Source organism: Phoenix dactylifera, chromosome 5 (genome assembly GCF_051530095.1).
Source record: "Phoenix dactylifera cultivar Ajwa chromosome 5, Ajwa_hap1_PhDact_Kaust_v1.1, whole genome shotgun sequence".
NCBI classification, from domain to species: domain Eukaryota; kingdom Viridiplantae; phylum Streptophyta; class Magnoliopsida; order Arecales; family Arecaceae; genus Phoenix; species Phoenix dactylifera.
Window position 1 is genome coordinate 11102016 of NC_143194.1, and position 20713 is coordinate 11122728.

The 20713-nt window shown below is 41.1% G+C and overlaps 1 protein-coding gene across 1 annotated transcript; it reads left to right on the forward strand.

The window, feature by feature from the left end:
• Positions 1 to 6371: 6371 nt before the first annotated feature.
• On the forward strand, positions 6372 to 8041 carry LOC148714263 (uncharacterized). The gene is made up of 5 exons (XM_089930672.1): positions 6372 to 6543; positions 6621 to 6865; positions 6982 to 7185; positions 7288 to 7380; positions 7470 to 8041. The coding sequence occupies exons 1-5, from the start codon at positions 6375 to 6377 to the stop codon at positions 7638 to 7640; spliced, it is 882 nt and encodes a 293-aa protein (XP_089786798.1). The 5' UTR covers positions 6372 to 6374; the 3' UTR covers positions 7641 to 8041.
• Positions 8042 to 20713: the final 12672 nt, after the last annotated feature.

Below are 20713 nucleotides of genomic sequence, written 5' to 3' on the forward strand. Positions count from 1 at the left end.
ACTAAGTAATTATGAAATGAAAGCAGACCCAGAACTCAAAAATGTCATGTCCAATCTGGTGACTGGAATGAACAACTTAAGCAAAAAGTTTGATGCTTTCACTGTTTCCACTAGCTCAAGTTCATATAAAGAGTTAAATCCCATCATGAAAGTGGATCATGAGTTACAAAGTTTATGTATCTTGTGTAACAGTTCTGAGCATCTAGTAGAGTGTTGTCCTAGTTTACCCACCATTAAGGCCGAGCAAGCAAATGCTCTAAATTCATATAGTGCCTTCAAAAAGCCCACTCCCAATTCATTCAGTCCAGTCTACCACCCTGATAATAGGTTCCATCCAAATTTCTCATACAAGCAAAATGAACCTATTCAGCATCAAAGTGGTCCACCAGGTTTTCAGAACAACTTTCCCAGGATAGGTCTACCACAAATGAACCAACCTTTGGTTCCATCTGTACCGCCTTATAATGCCCCTATCCCACAGCAACCTTCACAATTAGAAATCATGATGGCTAATATGATGAAACAACAACAAGATTTTATCAAGCAACAACAACAGACCAATACAGCCCAAGCCCAGACTAACCAATTCTATGCGCAAGCAATTGCAAAACTTGAGGTTAGTCTGAGCCAAATAGCTAACTCTCTAGGGGATAGGAAGAAAGGTGAACTACCTAGTCAACCAGTGCCTAACCCTAGTAGACAACAAAATCAAGGTCAGATAGGTCAGTATCAAATCAATTCTAATGGAAATCCGACCTATGAAGTCCAGGCAATTACCACTTTAAGGTCTGGCAAGCAAGTGGACAATAAAGTCCAACTTCCTGAACATGAAAAAGAAAATAAAACTGAATCCGATAAGAACCCTATTCAGAAGAGGGGTCAAGAACAGGACAAACCGGAAAAGAGGGAAGAACCCATAGAAACATACAAACCCAAGGTTCCCTTTTTCAGTAGACTTCAGGACTCCAAGAAACAATCTAACTTTGATGAAATCATGGAAGTCTTTAAAACTGTTCAAATAAATATACCTTTTCTCGATGCCATAAGACAAATTCCCTCCTATACAAAATTCTTGAAAGACCTCACCACGGTCAAAAGAAAAACCAGTATTCCTAGGCAAGCTGTTATGGCTGCACAAGCCTCATCTCTCATTCAACAATAGATTGCCCCGAAATTCAAAGACCCTGGTTGCCCAACTATTGAAATAAAAATAGGAGAGACGATCATCCAGAGAGCTCTATTAGATTTAGGAGCCAGTGTAAACCTACTTCCCTACTATGTGTACCAAAAATTAGGTTTGGGAGAATTAAAGCCTACAAATATTACTCTTTTCTTAGCAGATAGGACAGTGAAGTACCCCAAGGAGATTGTAGAGGATGTAATAGTGAAAGTAAATGAGTTTTACTATCCTGTGGATTTCGTTATCCTTGAGACTGAACCTGCAATACATCCAGACAGTCACACACCTATAATTTTAGGTAGACCTTTCTTAGCCACAGCAAATGCTGTGATCAACTGTCGAAATGGGATGCTGAAGTTATCTTTTGGCAACATGAAAGTCGAGCTTAATGTCTTTAAAATAAGTAAACAACCACCAGACGACAAAGAAATCAATGAAGTTGACATGATTGAAAGTCTGGTTCAGGAGACTTTCTTACAAACTTACAATAAGAACCCTTTAGAAGCTTACCTTGCCCATTCTGAGGAAGTGGTCGAGCATGCACCCCCTAGTTCTGTTCCTCTTATAAGCATAGATCGTCACCAACCAACTGTTCTTCCTTGGACTCGTCCAAAACCATTCTTAGATAATGGTTGAAAAAATGGGGATTTACATTTTGTCTGGCTGAAGACATAAAACTTAGCGCTCTTGGGAGGCAACCCAACATGTAAATATTTTCAAAAAAAAAAAAAAAATTTGCAGGTTTGTGATTTTTGCCCCTATTGTCACTTTACCTACCCATATCAAGTAACTTCTCCTCTATCCTATTACTGTTTTAAAATTTTCTTTCACATTGAGGACAATGTTAGATTTAGGTGTGGGGGAGAGAATATTTTTGATGCAATTAAAAAATATATATATTAAAATTAAAAAATAAAAAAAAAAGAGGGGGATTTCAAATTTTTAACTCAAAATCTAATCTTTTTGGCTGTATAAAGTAGGAATTGCTTTGACAATAGCTTTGAGTTAAGGAATATGATAGCAGTTTTAGCTTGAGTTGTCATCCCACCTATCTTCTGCTAACATAATACAAGATGAGTTAGCACCTACACATGAGCACATGAATAGTGGGGTATGTAAACTTACGACTAATATGAATACTTTTAATCTTCGGAATAATTTAGAGTTATATTTGTGATGAACACCCTAACCTAACCAAAAAAAAAAAGAAAAAAAAAGGAAAAAAAAAGAAGGGATAAAATAAAATAATGAGTTTAATTTAAGTCTCCTCACTGAGTAACCGGGCCTCTTGCCTGGCAAGCAGCGAGTGTTCGCGTAAAAAGGTGAGGACATTGAGATTAAACTCTGAGTGACTAATTTGGCCTTGAAGCCTAGTTAACTTGAGTTATTAAGCCTGTTAGGGTGTCTCTACACCTAGTGCCCTGAGCCATCTGGATCGGGAGTCATTGGCCTAACACTCGCTACATGGGTTAGCTAGAAAGCTTAATAAGGCTAGATATTGCACAAGTCATTCTTCTTAGCATTCAGTCTGAGTATAAAAAAAAAAAGAATAAATAAATCCGGGGTGTTCATTATCATTTAACTCTAGAAAGTCTTGAAAATTGGAGTGATCATGTTGGAAGTAAGTGAAAGCCACTCATTTATATGATACTATCTTGCACCTCACTACATTCTTGACTTGTTAGCAGATAGATGGGGTGTAATGAAACTTGAGTTAGAGTTTGTTTAAATATAATAACAACAAGTCTCTATTGTCCTTGCAATTCTAGTTTCATACAGTAATACTTGTTCAAATTTCGAGTTAAAATTTGGAAATTCCTGACTGATGAAGTTTGTGGGTAACTTCACTGCAAACCCTCACGAGACAACACTCGTCCGCTAGGGTAACCTAGGGGTTTAACGGCTTATTGCACATGCTAAGTGCAATCGTAATGCTCTACGAAAGTGAGTATTTATCTTAGGATATTTATATAATAAATAACACTTTTGCTCTCTCATTTTATCATTTTCGTACTGAATTGCTAGAGACTAGCAATAAGCTAGTTAGGGGGTGTGATGAGAGCACAAAAGTGCGACCTACATGTTACTAAAATTAGTGTTATTGTTAACTGATAATAATAAATTCACTAGATTAATATTATATTTAGATTTAACATAGATTAGTATAAATTATAGATAAATTGCACATTGACTACAAATTTGACTTCAAATCGATTCCGAGTCGGGTTCGGGTCCGAATCGGATCCATTTCTTTTGAGCCTTTGGAAAATAATTTTAGGCAAATCTAAATTTGCCATAAGGTGCTGGGTGACCCATGACTTGAAAGAATTGCACTTGACCTCCAGCCAAAATGGATGACCCATCCGTCTACAAGCAAAATTTCATATCATACTATATGACTAATCGGATGGAACTTGATGTCTCCCATATCCTCCCAGCCGTCCGCACGCATCACAAAGCTCCCGGCTCCTCCCTCCTTCCGCGTTCAAGATCCACCGCATCCGTGACACGCCTCTGCACCCACGGATCCATCTCATCCCGTGATCCCGTTCTTCTCGCGATCAGCCCAGAAGCAACCCTCCATCCGCGTCGTGCCAGCCACCGTGCCAGCGAGCAGCCGCGTCCAAGCTTCAGCCTCCCGCGTCCGCTCCTCCCAGCATCGCCCACGTGCGTCTCCTCCCTTCCGATTTCAAGCCGTGATCACAGCATCCCGTGATCCCCGCGTCCGACTGCAAGCATCCCGTGATCGGCTCCTCCACGCGCCTCCTTCCTTCCGCATCAGCCCACCTTCCGCTTCCATGCGATCCCGGGCGATTCACCTCCCAGCAAGGAAGATCCCAGCGCCTTCCTTCCGCGTGCCAGCCACCGTGCCAGCAACGCCCGAAATCCCAGCATCCGAAGAAGGAAGCCCCAGCCGTGATCCAATCTCCGGCGATCTCGAACCGCATCTCACCGCTTCCCGAATCAGCATCCACCGCATCCGTGTCAATCTCCTCCATGGATCACGCCAAGATCGCTCCTCCTCCGCCCAGCAGCTGTCCACGAAGCTTCCGCCCGTGATCACCGCATCCAGCTCCTCCCAGCGCCCGGATCATGCCAAGATCGACCTCCCCGCGTCCTCACCGCGTCTGCCATCTCCCTTCCGCATCAGGCGACCGTCCGCGGCTATAAGAAGAGAAGGAGGAAGAGAAAGGGGGGAGTGCTCGGTTTTGGGGGTGGGAACCAAAAGAGAGCTCGGTGGGAGAGAAGAAAGAAAAAAGAAACAGAGCATTGCTCTGTTCTTTTGGAGAAGAAAGAAAGAAAAAAAAATAATATTTTATGTTGTTCCACCGTGGGAGAGAAAGGGAGAAGTGTTCTTTTTGATTTTTTGTTATTTCTTTTCTTTATTTTATTTGCAGAAGAAAGGCAGCATCAAGCCACCAATCTTCATTTCTACCTTTGTAATCAATTTATTTTTATGAAATCTAGCAAAATTTCTTTCATGCAATTCCTGTTCTAGGTTCAAGTTAATTTCTGTTTTCTTTTTATGAAATCTTTTAATGCAATCCATTAATTTTTCTTTTATGCAATTCATGTTTTAGGTTAAGTTTAATTCCTGCAGTTTGTTTTATGCATTCAAAAATTCTCGTTTTAGTTGCAATTTATGAAATCTTCTTTCATGCAGTCTATGTTCCAGGCTTCAATCTCCCTAAGCACTATTGTCATCCATTTTAATTTATGCAAAAAACTCTTCTTTTCCATTAAATATATAAATGCTTTTTGAATCTAAGTACATGTCTTCTAGTTAATTTTAATTAAAAATCATTCTCCGGTAGACTAGAGAATCTATCAACATCCCCGACGTAATGTTTTTCTTTTAATATTCAAAAATTGCTTTTGAATCCGAGTGAACATTTTTATTTTTAAGCAACTCCAATCGCCTTTCTGTGGATCGACCTCTTACGACCACTATTCTTCGAGTAGAACAGGTAAGAGTAAATTTAAATTCAACTTTTGTTCGTCGGTTCTAACAACGATCTGTCTAGCATATTTTTAGGTAGACAGGAAAGGACGAACAAATGCAGATGTTTACAAGTTCTCATCTGGTGGAAGAATTTTGGAAAAAGTTGAAAGTGTTGTTCTTGACCAGAAATCGTTGGCACAGGCACATCGCTATGTCTTACTTCATAGTGATATAATATCCGAGTCTCGCAGGTTAGTACAGTTAATTGAAATCTAAATTTACTGTCATGTCAGGAGAATGTAATATTTGTATTTAATTAAAGATAACCTTGATCGTGCAGAGAATTTTTAATAGCTCAGCGAAGTCTCAACCATAACATTTATCCTACACCAAGAATTGAGCAACGATGGTTGGTTGAATTATTTCCAGAATGGCTTTTCAAACAAGTTAGATGTCTAATATATTAAGCTTTTTTTAAAAATTTTTATAGAGGAAAATTAATCATTACTTCCATAATTTTTTTTAGGTACCAGTGATGATGGAGAGGAATTGTTCTGAGGAGTTAATAGTCATTGCTCGAGGTCCGAATAATATTGTTAACAGATATGATGGGTTCATTATAAATGGTTTTAAATTTCATACTAAAGAGCGTGAGAAATTTAGAAAAACCCAAAATAGTGGAGTTATGGTTGAGGCGGACGGAAAAAATTATTATGGTACCCATGTTTATGAGCTGTATTATTATGGAAATTTTAAGGTAGTATTATTTCGATGTGATTGGGTGGATATAAACTCACTTAGAGGTTTGAGGCAAGACATAAATGGATTCACACTTGTAAATTTTTCAAGGTTGATACATACTGGTGTGTTATTGAAAGATGATCCATTTGTATTTTCATCTCAAGCTCGATAAGTATTTTTTGTGCAAGACTCAAAAGATAAAAATTGGTCTCTTGTTATTAAAACGAAACCTAGGGACTTGTATGATATTGGAAAAAGGTTGGAAGAGGAGGACGATGATACTTATACTCAGTGTATGCCTTATAATGTTGTGCCAACTGATGAAGTAAATGCGCCAACGAGTTTGATTAGGATGGATGCTGAATGAGAATGTAGTTTCATAATGGTAAGTAAAATTTATGAAGCATATGTTAAATGAGTTATTATATTCTCTTTTATTAGCCTTTTATTTAGTATAAATTTATCATTTAACCAAATATTAATTCTTTTTTGTGCATACCAGGTAACAATATGCCCCGAGGGAGACGATTTAGATATGTGGAGTTCCAGCATTCTCAGGTGGGATCTACTTCTGAGCAGTCCCTGCAGTCCCAGCAGCCATGTGAGCACCAGCAGCACGAGTCAGGATCTCAGCGCGAGCCTCCTGCTGATTGTCTGGAGGATGAGCTCCGGATCCAGGGTAATTCAATTTAAAGTTCATATTTTATGTTCATATTTGTCTTCAACTTTTTAAGACATTTTATTTAATTTGAATAGATGGACAAGGGACAGTGAGGACGAGACGGGGACCCACTCAAGCAAAGGATGTGTGGAAGCTTCCTCCGGGTGAGACGATCATCATCCGATGCAACGAATTGGGGCAGCCCATCAATAGAGCTAGAAGTCTACTATCAAGCTTTTTAGGATCGGTTGCACGCAAGGGTCAGCTGTGTCCGCTCAACTATACGAAGTGGAATGACATGCTTTCTTCGTATAAGGTTGAGCTTCTTAGACTTATACAGGTAATGAATTGACTTTTTTCTTTTTAATTCGACACCTCCTGTATGTTAATTTGCTTAGTACCATAATTTTATTTTAGAGGTTTAATGTTATTATAACATTCTGTATCTTGTTGTAGGGTAAGTTTGTACTCCCTCCAGAGAGCCATGATTGGGTGCTAAAGTCCCTCAACCGCAAATGGAAAGAATATAAAGCAAAATTGAAGACGGACTTCAAGCGCGAGGGTATGACAGAGGAGGAGGTTGCTCGTGTGACTCCTCCTGATGTATACCCTCAGCAGTGGAGGGAGCTTGTTCACTACTGGTTTTCTGAAAGAGGACAGGTCACGTATATTGTTTCAATATCTTCTATTATCTTTATTATTAATATAGATTGCAAATATATACATTGAATCATATTATACTGTGTGCTTTTATTTTGGCAGACATATTCTAATATTGGTAGAGCTGCACGAGCATATCAAGCAGTTCCTCATACTTCAGGCTCAAAGAGTTATGCGAGACGTAGAAATGAATTCGTAAGTTCTTTTGAAACTATTTGAAACTCTACTAACATATAGCACATATCATAATATATAGTTTGTCAATATACTTTCCGTATCTGTAGATAGTAGAGCATGGAAGGGAGCCTGGTGAGGTAGAGTTTTATAAGATGACCCACACTCACCGAGATGGCAGCTTTGTCCGGGACGAGTCGAGAGATATAGTTCTATGTATTCATTTTTTATTTGATCATAATTTTTTTATTAATTTTACTTCTTTTAAATTATTAATGTGACTGTTTATTTTTTTGAGAGAGATATAGGAAAGAGCTACAAATCTTATTTCAGAGCGCGTCGGGGAGTCATCATCATCCGACGCGGCCAGTCGCGTCGAGGCTCAGGTCTATGCCGAATTGATGGGCCCAGAACGTTATGACCGCGTGAGAGGTTACAGTATCGGAGTTACCCCCACTCAGCTGTCTGCAGTGAGCCGATATACCCAAGATGCCAGACAAGGTACTAGCACTGCAGAGGTTTGTAGTTTGAAGACAGAGATGGCACAGATAAAGCAGTCATATGAGACAAGGATAGAGGAGATGAGGCAGAGTCATATGACTGATATGGCGGAGTTGAAGCAGAGCCAAGAGTTGAAGATACAATCTTTGCAGGATCAGCTTGACCATATTTCATCTTTTTTGCAGAGATTTACTCCTCCGGTGCATAACTAAATATATTTGAATATTTTATATAATTATAATGTATTCTTGTATGAGCGTGATGATTTTCGTATTTTTAGTTTTTAAAGTATTTTTTTTTCTTGTAGATTGCTGATACTTCATCTACTCGTAGAGATGATGATGCCGTCGACTCTTGATACATCGTAGATTGTGTACTTAGGAATTTGAGATGGATGTTTTTAGAATGTTTTGAAGTACAATGTAATCAAATATGATAATATGAATATTTTGAAAGATACTTTTTCTTGATGATGATGTTGTTGTTCAAAAGGATCTGACACCACTCTGGTCTTTAGATTTGAAGGGGATGGTGAATGGAGCAGTTGAGACGTGCAAAGAGAGCTTTCATAGGTTTGATACTTACCTCAATTTCTCAAACCCAAAAATCTCTGAAAATTTTTATCCACGTGGATGGGCATTTGGGATGAACATCTTTGACTTGAAGGAATGGAAGAAGCGAAATATCACTGGAATATATCATTATTGGCAAGACTTGGTAAGAAAAAAATGGTTGTTGTTATTTTCTGTTCGGTAGATTTCCTATATGACTTCTATATTGATTACAATAACAATTGCCTAAATCTATCACATGTTCAATTCTATATATAGTATACCAGATATTTTATCTTTGTATAATATCTATATGTGTATGTTCAATTCTATATATATTATAGCAATAGATGGACACCACTGCTTGGTTTCTGGGGCAGAATTCAATTCCTCGGACTTTGTTTGCATGGTATTTGGGAAGTGAAATATATTCTGCTAGTTGATGGATGTGTTGCTAGGTGATGGGTCATGGGGATGAGTGCTGATTGTTATGAAGAAAGTTGTCATTTTTGTTAGCTACAGCACAGTGTTGGAAACACTGATTTGATGATTCATGAACTCCATGCTTTTTTTCCTGAGACTCTGTATTCTTTCTGGTGTGTCATATAGTTCCTTTTTTTTCGGGGGTGTATGTGTGGGGGTTGTTGCACTACTACAAAGTCCTCTTCAAAATTAGTTCATGTTTCAGAAGTTTAAAGCTTTGAGAGTCCGCAAGTCTGCTGTGTGAGTTGCATTGCAGGTGGTGGTAAGCAGGCATGACTACATGGCTACTCCTAGAAAGTTATCAGTGGAGTTTTTAATCTATTTGCAATCATGCTTTCTTGGCTGTATCACTCTTTCAAAATTCTCTACCATCATGTCTTGAACAAATGGCATGTTGGCTTTATTCATGCCGGCATATGCTCATGCCTAAGGGCCTGTTTGTATGTGTGAAGAATTGTTCCTTGGAGAGGCATAAAAGAGAATCTGAAGGGGTTTGGGAAGTCTGTTGATCTCCATATATCATAAAGGGTGGGGGACGAGTCATGGAAGAAGTTGAAGGGATTTGGTGATTTCCGTTAAAAATGGGAATTGGGGGATTGGTGGACTTCCTGACCCTTCCAGCTTATCTTCTATGCCTGTTCAGATACAGGTTCTCACTTGCAGTACATCTTGTCTCATTGTGTCTGTATTTACATGAGGAAATTTCTCGATCCAATATTTTTTCAAGCCCATAATTTTTTGCTTGTTCGGTTAACCTATACGCTGTCTAAATTACTGGATATTTGAGCAAGATTTCTGTTTGCCAGGAGGGTAGGAGAAGCTTCAGTGTGTGAATAAGAGCATTGTGAGGGTGAACTCTGAGAGGGTATTTGCCTCTCTGGTAGCCATGTTAGCAAAAGTTTGAACGGTCTCCAGCAATAAGAGTAGTAGAGAGTAGGTTCTTAACTGGTAGATTCTCTTGATGAAGGGTGGATGTGAAGCTGGACAGCAAGGAATTCTGTGCATATAATCAATCAATTGCAGCTGTTCCTAGTCCCATTGCTTCATGTATGGGGTTTTGGTAGGTTTGATACTTAACGACGCTTTATTGCGTCGGTCAAGTAGCATACGCCGACGCTTTTAAGCGTCGGCATAGTCCAACCCAACCTACGGTGGGAAGCGTCGGTTCAAGTACGCCGACGCTTTTAAGCGTCGGGTTCCTATAACATGAACGACGTTTAAAAGCGTCGGCATAGATCGACGACGCTTTTTCGACACGTCGGGTTAAACCCGACCCACGCCCACCTGCCCGACGTCTGACCCATGCTTTGCGGTGCGTGGGCTGGAAATTCGCCGATGCTTAAAAGCGTCGGGAGAGACCATAAAAAGCGCCGGAAGATATCCTTTCTTTTGTAGTGCGTATAAAATGCCTGGACCATGACTTTTATATAGATGTCGATTGCACAAAGCGCATCCAAGAACGGCCCAAAGGCCCACATATCCAACTAGATCTACTAGTTAAGGAAGTATTATACAACTTATATTGCATTGAATCTTCCAATATGGAGCTACATGTTTTAATTAACAAGTTCAAATACAAAGCTTTAATAGTTGAACTTTTCAAACAAAAATAAAGAATTCAAAATAAATATCATATAGCAATAACAATATTAAATTATAATATATCTAGAATGAAAATGAAAAAAAATTGAATCGAAATGGTAGAGAAATCCAAAAACCTGGCAGCATGTTTGAGAAATAAAAGTTCCTACACTTGTCCAGGTGTTAGAGAGGGAAGGAGTTGGACGTGGGGTTTTGATTCCGCATGTCACAGGAGAAAGGGAAATCAATGAACTTTCTTTCACGTTTCATAAAGAAAGAAAGCTGTGACTTCAAGCATGGGTGAATCTGAAGCTGTTAAGAGACGGGAAGCAAATCTTATTCCTAATATGACGCTGTTTTTGGCTAAGGGACGTTTTCTTCATGAAATTGGTTTGAGTTTGAGAAGAAGACATAGATTGGAATTACGAGAGCAGGATATATAAATTTTTCATATAGACAAGGATATGAAGATTTCAAGTTCATGCAATGCAACTACGTACGTGTTACATATATATCCAGTTTAAGTTTACGTTGATCCTTCTGAACTTCTAATTTCATCATGGGATTATTTTAATCCATCATATATGCTTTATTTTTTGCATGCTTTCCGAAGATAAGAACATGTTTGGGAAAAGAAGGAGGGGGGGGGGGGGTATGTGTGGTGTTGGGGGTGAGGGATTTCCTCAGCCCAGTTGTAACGGGAGTTTTTGATGATGGGATCAGAGCACTAAAACTGAAAGCATGACATGGATGATGAGTGGGTAGCAGAAGAATTTCAATGGCCGAATGAGACCAGGATTGAGATTACTACATTCAGAAGCATTTTAAGAAAATGATGTAAGAAATCCTATGAGATTAAAACTCATGATGTGTTATGATGCACAGAAATGGAAGCATGAGTGGCTTAATGATTGATTTTTAAGATTTTGTTGAACTCTAGAATTTTGAACAAGCTTAGGCCTATCCAGATTGTACATAAATATTCTTGTTAGCCAAATGAAATTGCCTTGGAGCCTTGTTTTACGTGAAAAAAAGTGGGGGTAACGGCTCTTATGTTTGTTTAAGATTCTCCGGCAAGATGGAGTGCCATCCGAAGAGCTGAACAGACAAATCTTAGCTCGTATGGTTTGGAGTGTGACACATATTTTTCTTAGTCCAAACTTATCCTTGGGAAAATGTGGCCACTATTTAGTGATAAGAAGATGCAAAGTTGCTGAAAGTGAGTGAAGAAAACACTAGAAAGATTTGAAGCATATACTATACAAGTGGACGTAGACCAAGTTATGATTTGTACAGCAGAACACAGGGACCAATTCACATCAACATCTGGAAACAAAAGTTTTGGTGGGCATCAGCATTGGCCAGTGACTTCTTATCCTCCCCTTTTTTTTCTGTTGCTGAGCCAAGGATTCCAACTGTATCTGAAACCAAGCACGCCGGATCTAATATCATACCTATCCTCCAAACTTGCAATCGCTGTCCTCAGAAATGCCCACGTCAGTTCGGTTGCTCGGTCATTTACCTTCTCAATAGTCAGTCACAGAAACCCATGTCAAAAATTAGCATGATATATAAACCTTCAATAAAGCTATGGCCAAAAGCTCAAAATTTAGAAGAACAGCAGGCAGTCCCCAGCAACTAGTATCTGATGCCTCATATTACATTATGTATACATAATGGACTCCTCTACAATGGCAATTATTTAATTATTATTTTTTGTTAATATAACAGCCCTTATAATAAGAGAAATAGTGGCTAGATGATATGTAATATATTCACTGTTTGTCAGAAAAATATAATATTTTTTGAATTCAAATCTTCATAAAAGTTAAGAGCACTACAAAAAATTATGGTTTTGCCGACTCTTCCCCGCCGACGCTATCAAAAAGCGTCGGCGAAAACCGAGCAGGGTCGAAACTCGACGACGCTTTGTTTTAGCGTCGGGTGAAATTTAGATACGACGACGCTTTAAAGCGTCGTCGCAGGCCAAAAGGGGCCCAACTCCCCCGATCCCTCCTTCACCCAGCCGCTCCCCCGATCTTAGAGACGACGACGCTTTAAAGCGTCGTCGGAGGTCCCTCCTTCTTCACCCAGCCGCTCCCCCGATCCCTCCTTTTTCTGCCGCTCCATCCGCCCACCCCACCATCCGCCGTTCTTCTTTTAATCCCACACCGGAGACCCCACCCGTTCTCCCCTAATTTCTTTTAATCCGCCGCCGCCTGGGCTTCGAAGCAGGGGCACTCGAGGGCTCCTCCGGATCGCCGTCTGAACCAGCCCAGCCACCACACGGCTCCATCGAGGGCTGATCACCCGGCTGTAGTTGAACCACTCGAGGAGGACTGCGAGAACGAAGACGACGATGAGCGCAAGGGCGTATATGCCGCCCCTATCGCCCGGCCAACCGGAGAAGAGGATCTGGGCGTTCTTGCCCCAGGAGAAAGTCATGTGCATGTCGTCCATCCCGTGTCCCATGTCGCCCATGCCTTGTCCCATATCGCCCATGGGCGCCATACCATGATGTCCCATGTCGCCCATGCCGTCGTCCATGGCGGAAGATTTTGCCAGGGCTATACGAGGAAGGGTTTCGCCGTCGTCCATGGCGGCCATGGCCTGGTTCCCCTCTTTCTGTTTTAATTTTTTTAAAAAAAAACAGGTTGCTAACGCCGACGCTTATAAGCGTCGGCGTTGAGTATTTTCCCGACGCTTTCATTAGCGTCGGGAAAGTCCTGTTTTTGCCGACGCTAAGAGAAAGCGTCGGCAAAAACCGGACCCACGCCCACCTGCCCGACGTTTGACCCACGCTTTGCGAAGCGTGGGCTGGGAATTCGCCGACGCTTATAAGCGTCGGTAGAGACAAAAAAAAGCGTCGGGAGTTCTTCCTTCTTTTGTAGTGGAGTATTGCATATTATATGACAAAGGGTGACATAATCAATAATGTTGTTGCTTTTATTTAATGCACGTTATTTTATTTATAGTGGATGATAATATCTGTCATAACGTCTATTATTTTCTTACCAAATAAATTCAGGTTAATACTGGTCTGGACAAAAAATGGCTATTGTTTTCATTATTATGGTAAAGAACCACTCCAAGAGAGGGTTCCTTGCTAGGAGGTAACCTGCTTGATCCAGCATGGTGGAGCGGCCACTCTTGGAAAAGAAAATATTAGGAAGAAAGGCCACATAATGATTGGCGGATGGTAATTCCATTGGAGGGGATTGCATCAAAGATTTAAAACATGATATATGATGTTTTATTAGGTGGTGATATCAAAGCTCTTGCTGCCCAACAGTTAGTAAACATCATCTTTAATATTTTGAAACTTCTGTCCACTATAAAAAAAAAGAATAATAATTGACGCTTTTTAATACATATACCGGCTCTTATAAGCATCCGCAATATAAACTTCGTAATTTTTACTTGCCGATGCCACAAATTGCCTATGCTTTTAAGCTACTCCTACAGTTATTAATCTACCAAACTATTATTTGGCGGGCCGATTGAAAACAATGCGTTATCGTGAAAGTTGTCATTTTGGTCCCTATACAACAAGTGATCTATCCTCTATTTCAGGTGATTGAAGAGATGGATCAATGGAATATTGACCTTTGTTGTCTTTCTCAGAGAACCCAAATTATTTCAGAGAATATAATGTATTCGCTAGCTCAGAAGCAGTTTATATATAATAAACATCTTACCCCCTCACTAGTGGTAATGCAAGAATCTTAATGTTCAATGCAAACTTTGCTTTTGCATATACTTTCCAGGGTCATACAGAAGGAAGCTTAATTTACAGGTATCTCTGCAGGATGCTTGCCATGGACGTTAGAGCTTAGTTTTCGCATATTGTCTTTTTGTTTTTCTATTTATTTCCTCCATTTTTATTGCTTTCTCATCTCTTCTTGATTTTACCATATTGAGTTAGGCCAACTTAACTTATTTTTTTCTGAAAAAAGAAAGAAATGAGCTCTGGATTTGAGTGAGTAGTCCAGTAAATCATGTCATCACATGCCTCATTCACAGGGATCATTAGATTTGATCCATGACTACCCCTTTAGAAAATATAGAGTAGCCTTGTTTTGGAATGTCAGAAGGCCTCTGAACTGTCTAGATACAAGAAAAAAAAATGAAATGAATTGAAAGAAAGGAATCAAGCATAATCCAAAGTTTTTTGGGAGATTTGTCGGCATTGAAGTTGATCGAGAGCCAGTGGTAGAGAATATTGCTACCCTAAGGTTCCTTGTTCCTGTCTCTTTTGAGAAAGTGCAGGTTCTAACAGTCCAAAATAGTCGGTCAGGATCCAATCACTACCTTGTATTCTAATAGTATCGATAGACATGATTGGAAGATCGGAACTTTAGCGTTCATGCCCAAACTAGAGAGAATCAGAACTTAAGTCGAAATGGAGAAGCATGTGTGTTGCAAGGAGGGGAAAGCAAGGAGATGCTGATATACGGGAACTCGATGGGTGAACATCTATGCCATGATATGTATAAACTTGTGTTTGCAAGTGCAAATAAGTATTCTTAAATTTATTATTGTATTTTTTTAACACAGAAATAATGCTATTTAAACGTAAAATAAACATAAAATATGTTGATAATTCATATGCTTACCATATGGCTTTCACTCATAATGTGGAAAAATAAAATAATAGCTTCATCAACTTGAATAAAGAAAAGTTGAGAATCTCTAAAGGGGAAAGACAAGTATTTACTCAAGTCAAGAATAAAAATGATAACTAAAGTGCTGGAGCATTCTCCTCAGGGAGTACACGGCATGGGTGTCACAATTTTTGGAGAAAGAAACAGCTTGTTATAATATAATAACAACCCAAAACCTCACCCAAAATGGCTAATCGGAAGATATTATCTAGGTTCCTTGATCCTATATAAGTACTCAAGATCTACCCAGCGAATAATCAATGCGGGACTAAACACAAGCTCGCACGGATCTTCACATACTCCCCTGTTCAAATTCATTTTAAATCTAATCATAAACACCACGATCGGCTCATAGTTAAGCCCAATGGATCCGTGCTGCAGTGTCCCCTAGTCCACATAGATTATGGATCGGGTTCGCTCTGATACGTCCTCGTCAGACTAAGGGTTCAAATCTATTTAATTCTAATCATAAACACCACGATTGGCCCGTGGTCAGCCCTAACGGATTCGTGCTGCGGTGTTCCCTAGTCCACATGGTTATGGGCCAGGTCCGCTCTGATACCATTTGTAACAACCCAAGACCTCACCCAAAATAGCTAGCCGAAAGGTATTATCTGAGTTTTTTGATCCTGTATAAGTACTCAAGATTTATCCAGCGAATAATCGATGTGAGATTAAACACACGCCTGCATAGTTCTCACAGTTCGCCCCGGACCGTAATAAGTCTGAATTCCTGATTTACTCTACTTTTATCTCTGTCGTCAATGCCACCAAAGTAAATTTTAAGAAGCGGGTGGGGGTTCCCAAAAGACTAGAATACTCAAGGTGCTACACAAAGGGTGGTTCTATATACACCCCCCCTATTGCTCAGGACACCCCCCAAAAATTTAAAAAAAATTAAATACTCTCTACACCCCCCCATTTGCTAAGGACACCCCTAAAAAATTAAAAATTCCTAAATTACCCCCCACCCTCCCCACCCCCTCACCTAAATTGCTCTCTACACCCCCCAAACCCCCCCCCACCCCGCTCTTCCCCTCCAAAACACCCGCCGGCTTCTCCCTTCCGCCCAAAAAACCTCGCCTCAAGCACCTCACCGGCGGCCAAACCCCCTCCGTCTCCCTTTGAACTGTTCCGCCCAAAGCACCTCGCCAACGCCCAAAACCCCCCCGTTCCCCCTTCTCCCTCTCGTCGCCGGCATTCTCCCGATCTCCGACCACCTCGCCGGCTTCTCCCGGAACCACCTCCCCGGCCATCTCCCGAGCAACGAGCACCTCGCCGGCGCCTCCACGACCACCTCGAGGTAGCTCCCCCCCCCCCCCCCCCCCCCCCGCCTCCCCAAATCGTTCGGCACTGGTTCTTTGAACCAGTGCCTTCGGTTCGGCCCCATGGGGCCGACCCGCTGCAATTGGGTCGGCCCCATGGGGCCGACCAAAATACATTGGTTCGGCCCCATGGGGCCGACCCAATGTATCTTGGTCCCCATGGGGCCGAATCCAAATTTTTTTTTTTTTCTGTTGCTAGACTAAGGATTATTTTTATTCCCAAATTTTAGCCTAGATCACGTCCTTAGGGTGAATTGGATACCCAACATCAAGGACAAGTTTTTCATTACTAGATTAGATAGTAATTTGAGAAGTAGGGATAATTTAGAATCATTATCATATAGCATTAACATGGTGCATCCAAATATGATGATCTTGTTACCTTCATCGATGTCATTCTTGATCTTGGAATGATTATCTCATATCAAATGCTCTATCAAATAATAAAACCACAACATTAGTTAACGAACAAAAACTAAAAACAAAAACTAAGAACTGCGGCATAGTTTTAGGTAAAGTCTATTATTGAGTTATGTCTTGAGTTTACGAGTCGTATACTTTTGAATTATCATTTATGTATGCAATTGAAGTAACATTGAATTATTTATCACAAAACCCAATCATGTAGATTCCAAGAAGTAACTTGTTTCTTTTTTGGCTTGTTTTATCATTTATCATTTATGTATGCAATTGAATTATTTTCTTTGATATAGCCTAACATTGAATTTCTATATTTTCAGACATGGATCCCGGTCCCTCCAGAGTTAGACCTACGGCGTCAGCTAGGAGACGTCGTGCTAGGATTGCTTCTCCCGAGCCTGCTCATATGCCATCGCCCTCTCCTGAGTCAGAGCATGATGATATGCCCGCTAGGGGCGAAGACGATGAGTCCGTTGGACCATGTCCAGGAGGTCCAGAGGATGAGTCCGTCCTGATCAGTTTCAGGACGCATATAGCAGCTTCCATCTGGAGGCAACAGGTATTGTTTATTTGTTATAGCATTATATTTTGTTTATTGATGTTTTATAAAGTAGTAGTAATTATACATTTATATTACAGGAACGGGCTCCACTAAAGTGCATGAACCATACTGCCAAGGTTGGTGAATGGAAGTGGTGGTCTTCAAACCAACCAAATACCAGGTTCAAAGCACTATTGAGGCAGTCGGGCCTCATAGAGTTAGTACAGTGCTCTTATCGATTCACCGATAAGATTCTGATTTCGGGCTTCGTAGAGAGATGGCAGCCCGAGACGAACACCTTCCATATACCATTTGGCGAGATCACTATCTGCACGTTGGATGATGTATCCGCCATTTTAGGGATTCCTGTCGCAGGTGCCTCAGTAGCAGTTTCTCCTGAGAGGATGAGTGATCGGGATGCTGAGGAGCTACTTGTGGAGTTGTTGGGGGTGTCAGCTGGAGACGCGCGTCAGGAGGTACTGTCATCGCGCGGTCAGTCTGTGAGGATGGAGTGGCTGAGGACTCAGTTTCACTCTGTATCTGATAGAGACAGCCAGCAGAGGATAGAGTGTGCAGCACGAGCCTATTTGTTATTTTTGTTAGGCTGCACACTCTTTGCTGATAAGAGTGGGACCAGGGTGCCTATAGCGTATCTGTGTTTACTGCGGGATCTGGATAGGGTGAGCACATATGCCTGGGGTACAGCTGCCTTAGCATATTTGTATCGGCAGTTGGGGATTGCGTCGAGGTCATCAGTGAGACAGATCAGTGGTTATATGACGCTTCTGTAGGCATGGATTTATGAGCATTTTCCAGCACTCAGTCCTCACCCGTCGCTTGAGTATACTGATGCCAGTCCCCGCGTGCACCGCTGGATGCCCGGTACTCCATCCCGTACCACGATGGACCATTTAGTGGTTCTACGTGAGTCATTGGACCTTTTGAGCATCGATGAGGTACGTATCATATTACCATTTGCTTGTGTTTGTCAGTACTTTTAATATGCGATATAGTATAAAACTGAAATGGACCTTTTGTTTTGCAGGTTATTTGGGATCCCCATCATCGGCTTCGGGGAGATCGCCCATATGTTGATATCGCATTTTTTAGTGGCTCCATCAAGTGCCTTGATATCGTAGAACCCTATCATCCAGAAAGGGTTCTTAGACAGTTTGGTCGTATTCAGACCATCCCTCGAGCGCCACTAGCCCCTACGCGAGCCAACAGAGGTTCCACAGCAGGCTCGTACCGGATACATTACTCCTATATGGATCAGCTTTGGGAGCGGTGGGAGGACCACGTGCTGAGCCAGGCGAGCAGGAGCCACCCAGTTACCCGGCCATTAGACAGCGTACCGGGATACATGGAGTGGTATCTCCGTATCACGCACGTTGCAGTTCAGCCTCCTCATCTGCGCTCGAGTACTCATTCTGGAGCTAGGGGAGGTCATGATGATGCTGACATGCACCGGCGGCGTATTGCAGATGCACTCGGTATCAGTACCGACATTGTACGGATGGGTCCCGCAGAGGCTACGTCACTAGGTGCCGGGCACCTATTTCATGCTATTTGTCAGATGCATCAGTTACTTCTGGGTGATGAGCCTGGCCCGAGTACAGCACCCTCTCATTCGGATCCAGCACCCTCTCATTCGGACGTACAGCAGTACACGCGTCGACGACGGCGTCATAGGGATTGATGATGGAGCCTTTATTTTGATTATGTAGCTTCGACTTTTTTTTTTGTGTAATTTGAAACTGTTGATATTAATGAAAAATATATATTTTTGGTACATTTACGTGTAATCTTTGTAAAGCCTGGCCCGTTCTATTTTACACAAATATAACAGTGCACATAACAATCAATCTAACAATGCGAAGACAGATATTTTTTGATTTATATTGATGATGGAGTTTCACAGTACATGACTCTAAGAGCCCAAAAAAATTTACAACTTTCAAAAATTGTACATATATAAACAATCAATCTAACTCTACTGTCTCGCTAATTATAACATTAGGTAAGATGCTCTCTTTGAACTGTTGAATCCGGGCTTCATATGAATTTTTCCATCCGGTAGCACAAGGAAGATGATATTTTCGCCAGTTGGTCGCTACTGGCGGAACTGGATGTCCCGGCAACAAGAACACCTTCAAAATTAGACATAAGAAAATATTAATAGCTACAAAATTATAAATAAGCAAAATTAAATAAGCAAAATTAAATATTCGCAAGTGTTGTGAACGTAGTACCTCAACAAAATGATTTCCATTTACGAATCCGATAGCGATATCTTTGCGGGATAGAAGAGGTACTGGCACAGAACGGAGAGGTAGGAAGGTCAGACATTGTTGCAACGAGAGATGGTATAGCGATATCTTCGCCTCCCAGCTTCACGACACCAATTACACAAGTCCTCTCTACTCTTGAAGATCTATACATTAAACAATTTATGTAAGTACACAGTTGTAAAAATAGCTCGCTAAACTAATACAAAATTGCACAATACATTATAATACCTCGTAAGTTGTAAATTCGCTTGTGTAATCCAGTACAAATTCTGATCCAATTATACTCGATTCGGTTGTAGCATAGCCCTACATATAAAATAATTTATCACCAAGAATTAATGAATCAGAGGATCTGTTCGGCACAAAATTCAGCACGGCACACGATTTGGCACCAGAAGCCTTCTGTTCGGCTGCACAGTGCCGAACAGAAGGCTTCTGTTCGGCTGCACAGAGCCGGACAGAACCCTTCTGTTCGGCTGAACAGTGCCGGACAAAAGCCTTCTGTTCGGCACTGTGCAGCCGAACAGAAGGCTTCTGTTCGGTTGAGGGTTGCCGAACAGAAGGCTTCTGTTCGGCATTGTTCAGCCGAACAGAAGCCTTTTGTTCGGCGATCCAGTGCCGAACGGAGCACGAACCGTGAAAAAAAAAAAATTTCGAAACAAGGTGGAACACGTACCTTTGCGGCCGATTCTTCGTCCCAAATCACTAGTTGCTTGTCCATGCTTCGAATGGGGCTTAAATCTCCTTCAAAGATCGCCTAAACGATGTAAATGGATCGAGGGGTTTAAGGGGGGTTTGAGGGGTGTTTTTTTTTTTTCTTTTCAAAACGAAACGGAGGAGGAGGAAGGGGGGTGTACTGAGAAAATTTCAAGGGCAATATGGTAATTACACTAAAGGTTAGTTTGGGTTTTTTTTTTTTGTTTTTGGGGGTGTCCTTAGCAATAGGGGGGGTGTATATAGAACCCCCCCTACACAAACCAAGTGGAAGCTCGAGACG